The 5248-nt window shown below is 56.1% G+C and overlaps 1 protein-coding gene across 1 annotated transcript; it reads right to left on the reverse strand.

Moving 5' to 3' along the window:
• Positions 1-457: 457 nt before the first annotated feature.
• Positions 458-4356, reverse strand: Lingo3 (leucine rich repeat and Ig domain containing 3). The gene has a single exon (XM_070008502.1). The coding sequence runs from the start codon at positions 4354-4356 to the stop codon at positions 2578-2580; it is 1779 nt and encodes a 592-aa protein (XP_069864603.1). The 3' UTR covers positions 458-2577.
• Positions 4357-5248: the final 892 nt, after the last annotated feature.

Below are 5248 nucleotides of genomic sequence, written 5' to 3' on the forward strand. Positions count from 1 at the left end.
CAGGAGAACCTGTTGTCAGTACCCAGAAACCATGCTAGGATGGCTGGGATGGTGGCTCAGTGGTAGAGTGCTTGCCTTGCATGCATGAGGCTCTGGGTTTGATTCCTCAGTACCACATAACCAGAAAAAAAAAAAAAAAAGCCAGAAATGGTGCTGTGGCTCAAGTGGTAGGGGCCTAGACTTGAGCTGAAGAGCTGAGGGACTGAGCTCAGGCCCAGAGTTCAGCCCCCATGACTGACCAAACTAACAAAAAAAAACCCCAAAACATGCTAGGAATGATATGGCTGCTCCTAAAGTGTAAGATGTGATGTCATCATGACATGTCACTCTCTAGGTCTGCTTTGGTAACAGAACTAGGTCACTCTCCCCAGAGACCTGGCAACCCCTGCCTCATGCTCATGTACTTCTCCCATGGGCATGAAAAATAGTCTGAAGTTGGTTATTAAATCAGTTTCAATTTTATTAGATTCCAATCAAACACAGCAGGATGGGGAAGTGGGAGGCTGGGGGGGAGGGAGGGGCTGCGAAATTCCAAATGGACTGATACTCTGTAGACCCCTACACTGCTGGAAAAGCATCTCCTCCTGTCTTTTAGTGATGCTAAAGGCACTTGGATGTCATTTTGGAAGGCCCTCAGGGTTGTCATGGCAATTGAGGGTCAGGAGGATGCTGAGGGACCAGAGTGGTGAGTTCTGCCAGGCTCAGGGGTGGGGCCTGGGGTTATAGTCTCCACCCCTCACTCATGTCCTGCTATCCATCTGTATATCAAGGGCAGGACTGGGGTTCCCATGTTCCCCTGCACCAAGCTCTATCTCAATCTTTTACCTTAAGATAGTTATCTCTCTGGTCAGAACTTTGAAGGGTTTGGATCCAAATTGAGTCAAAAAGCTCATTTGTAGGCCTGGCCTGGGAGTATTGGGCAAAGGCTAGACTGTCACACCTTGTGTCTAGAGGAGGATACAAGGTGGTCCTCAGATCACGCTGTTGGGTGGGAGGAAGTAGAGCTGGCTCCAAGCTCTTCTTACCACATCCTTGGGGAGCCTGTCCTCCCCTTCTGGCCAACGCCCAAGCCCTTTTTAGGCTGAAATCAAGCTGCACAAAGTTTCCCCTGCCTCTTCCTTCAACAGTGTCCTGTTATCTGGCCAACATGAAGAGTGGGACAAGAACAAGGTAGGGGAAGGCTGGGTTGTGGCCAGGCCTTGTCAGGTGCTGGAATCCCTCTGGGTAGGATCATTCCTGTTTGTTCTCCCCTGCAATGGGTGCTCACCACCTACTGAGCACCAGACAGTGAGACAGGGATCATGGGAGAGGGGCTTTCTGCTTCACTCTGGCCTGGAGTCCCCAAGCTGATCCTAAGTCTGAGGCCCTAAAGTTGTAGAGACTCAGATCCTCTGTGGCTTTCCTAGAGTGATTGGGGATCTAGGCCTCCCTAGGGGACACAAAACCTTTGTTTGGTCTGGTTGTTCATTACTGCCCCTGGAGGGTACATGGAAATGACTTTGAGTGCCAGCCTACTTGCCATCTTTCCCCACCTGGGTGTCCAAAAGGAGGCCACACTTAGGTTGTCCAAGCTGGCTTGCTTAAAAGATAACCCAGATCTCAGAGTGGCCACAGGGAGCCTGTGGCAGCTAGGTCTGCTGTGAGGCTGTGGGACATGGTTTCTCTTAGTGGACAGCTCCTTTGGGCCAGAGGGGAGGAAAAATGGAGGATAAGGTGTGGAGACCCACAACAAGGAGCACTGGTGTGTGCTTGGCTTCAGTGGTGTGTCTGACCTGCTCAGCAAAATCTGGCCAGCCCTTAGGTCTGTGTGAGATCACCTGCTGCTTAGCTGTGTCTGGGTGTGAGCTGAATGTATCTGTGGTGTGGGCTCAGCAGGTCCTGGGTGTGAGCTGTGTTTGCTTATAAGGGCTCCAGTGCCCTGCCCTGGTTGTAGGGTCAACTTGGGGGAGAGCGGGGAAGGCGAGGTCCATCTCTGAGTAATAGGTCTTGTGTGCCAGATTGTGAGCAAGTGTGAACCCTGAGTGTGAGCTCAGGGGCACACAGGTGTGAACGGTGCAGACATTCCTGTGTGCTCCCTCAGGCTGGGGGTCCCCTCCTGGGTTTCGGGAGCAGACCATTTCCCCATGGGAGACTTGGGTGTGGACAGGGAAGGTGGGAGCCAGGACATACAACCTCCTGGCTTTGAATGGAAACATGGGGGGGGGGGAGAGGAGGGAACTCTTGAGCTCTGAGCCCCTAGCCAATGTGTAGAAGGAAGCCCACTCTCCATCCCTTTACCCCTAAATCCTTCCACCCTCCATTCCAGCGACCCATAATATAGCAGGGGCAGAAAGACAGGATGAAACCTTTAGAAAACACTTGAGAAACTGCAAAAGATGCGTTGTGATGAAAAGGAGTCCTTTCTACAAAAACCATAAAGGGGGAAGTTTTCCTGGAGAGCAGGCTTGCTGCGGCACCTTCCCCTTCCCCCCAGCCTGCAGGAAATGCATAGGTGGAAATCAGCAGGCGCTGGCTCCCCTTCCTCCTCCCCGGGAACAGTGGGGGCGGAGAGGGAAGGTGGGTGGTGATGGTGGGCGCTTAGATCATCTTCATGTTGAACTTCCGAGCGCCACCTTGGCCGGCGGCGGCTGCAGGCCCGTCGGCTTTTCGGAAGGAGTACTCCACGGAGAAGTTATTCTTGTGTTGTCCACGGCCACGGCTCCACACGAACAGCAGCACGAAGCAGAAGAGCACCACGCCCAGGAAAGTGATACAGCCCATGGCCGTGGACACCAGGATGGTGGTGAGGTCCAGTGGGAAGCGTGTGGCCAACAGTGTCTCGTTGTGACCCTCACCCGGGGTCCGGTTGGCGGCCGGCTCGGGCTGCACGGTCAGGGTGGCGAAGTAGGTGTCGTTGCCACCCGCATTACTGGCCACGCATGTGTAGGTGCCGCTGTCCTGTGGCCGCGTGTCCAGGATCTCCAGGGTCCCGCCGAGCAGCACGCGTGCACGGCCCGGGCTGGCGATCGTCACTGCCCGGTGCTGGGGTGTCACCCAAGCTACGGTGGGCGCGGGCTCGCCCTCGGCGCGGCACAGAAAGCGCACGTCGTCGCCAGCGGTGGCTGTGATGTGCTGCAGGCGGCGCTCGCGGATCTTGGGCTTCCGGCAGACGAAATATTCAAACAACACCGAATCGGGCAAGTTGCGCAGTGCATCACCGCGCACCTCGGCTGGGGTGGCGCAGGCCGGCAGCCGCCCGTCGAAGTTGAGGGTTTTGCGACGTTGCACGATCCACAGCAGGCGGCAGTCGCAGGCCAGTGGGTTCCCGTCCACGCGCAGCGTCTCTAGCGTGTTGACCGAGTGGAAAGTACTCTCCTCTAGGGTGGAGAGCATGTTGTTGGAGAGGTTGAGCAAGCGGATCTGGCGAAGCCCCAAGAATGCTTGTGGTTCCACCACAGCCAACAGGGCCCCAGCTAGGTGCAGCTCGCGCAGGCGCACTAGGTCCCGAAAGGATCCGCGTGGCACCGTGCTGATTGGGTTGTGTGACAGGTTGAGGCAGGTCAGGTGTGCCTGGTGTCGGAGTGCAGCTGCCGGCACGGCAGTGATGTTGGTGTGGGTGACCGACAGCGACGTCAGGTTGAGACCCTGCAGACTGCCTGCGGCTACTTCCTCCAACAGCGGCCAGTTATCGATCTCCAAGTGCAGCAGTCCTGGAAGCTTCTGGAAGTTTTGGTCCTCCAAGGCAGCGATGGCCAGGTGTCGCAGGCGCAGGGCCCCCAGACCCCGCAGATGGCCCAGCGATTCTCCGGATAGGGCCGTGAGATTGCAGCGCTCTAAGGTCAACTCCTCAAGCGCCAGCAAACCGGCGAAAGCCCGACGCGAGATGAACACCAGGTCGTTGTCACCAACCTCGAGCCTCCGCAAGCTGCGCAGGTCCTGGAACGTGTAGTCCAGCAGGATGACCAGCTTGTTCTCGCTCAGATCCAGCAGTGTGAGGTTGTCCAGGCGCGTGAAGACCCCGGGCGGGATGAGCTTGAGCTGGTTGCCACGGAGACGGAGCACGCGCAGACGCGGCAGGTCAGCGAAGGCACCGGGCTCCACGTGTGCGATGACGTTTTGGCTCAAATCTAGCTCCTCCAGGGCGGGGAGCGCGGCCAGGTCGCCCGGGTTCAGGCAGCGGATGCGGTTTCGGCTCAGCTCCAACAAGCGTGTCTCGGCGGGGATGCCGTCGGGTATGGTGGTCAGGCGGCGACGCGCGCAGGCCACGGAGCGCGTGGGGGCTGCGCACTCGCAGCGGGCCGGGCAGCCCCCGGCTGGGGGTGGCGCCGCGGGCAGCAGCAGCATGTGCAGGCTGAGCATGCGCAACCAGCAGGTCATGGTGCGGAGCTTGGGCCTAGGGCCTTGCCACCATCCTCATGCGCACCTGGTAGGTCGAGGCAGGGCAGCATCAGCACCTGACTCTCAGACCACCTCCTTTCTAATCTTTCCCACTCCAGCCCCTTCTCCCCTCCCCTCCCCCACACCGCCTCAATCCCATCCATCCCAATTATCCACCTGGACAATACTGTGTGGAAAAACTGACCCATGCCTCTCTCCTCAGAACCTTGTATATATGCCAGGTGCCTTATGCAATACTGTATATAGGCTGACGCCTGTAATCCTAGCTACTCAAGAGGCTGAGATCTGAGGATTGTGGCTCCAAACCAGCCTGGGCAGGAAAGTGAGGCTTTCCAATTACCCACCAAAAAGTTAAAATGAAAAAATTAACCAACATCTCCAATTAACCACCTATAAAAGGCAGAAGTGGAGCTATGGCTCAAGTGGTAGAGCACTAGACTTGAGTGAAAAAGCTAAGGGACAGAGCCCAGACCCTGAGTTCAAGCTCCAGGTCTGGCACTGAAAGAAGGAAAGAAAGAAGAAAGAAGGAGAGAAATAAAGGAAAAAGAGCAAAATCAAAAGAACCCCAAAGAAATCTATATACAGATATTCACATAGCAGTATTCCTAACAGTGAAAAGGTGGGGAGGGGGCTGGGAAGGTGGCTCAGTGGTAGAATGCTTACTCCGCATGCATGAGGCCGTGGGTCTGATTCCTCAGCACCACAAAAACAGAAAAAGCTGGAAGTAGCGCTGTGGCTCAAGTGGTAGAGCACTAGCCTTGAGCTGAAGAGCTCAGGGACAGTGTCCAGGCCCAGAGTTCAAGCCCCACAACGGACAAAAAAAAGGTGGGGAGGCTCTGACACATATCACAATCAGTAATGTGTAACAACC

The sequence above is a fragment of the Dipodomys merriami genome, unplaced genomic scaffold, assembly GCF_024711535.1.
Source record: "Dipodomys merriami isolate MVZ:Mamm:240054 unplaced genomic scaffold, mDipMer1.0.p SCAF_70, whole genome shotgun sequence".
Taxonomy (NCBI): Eukaryota; Metazoa; Chordata; class Mammalia; order Rodentia; family Heteromyidae; genus Dipodomys; species Dipodomys merriami.

Coding starts and splice junctions, on each gene's coding strand:
- Lingo3 (XM_070008502.1), bottom strand. CDS start 4,356: ATGACCTGCTGGTTGCGCATGCTCAGCCTGCACATGCTGCTGCTGCCC.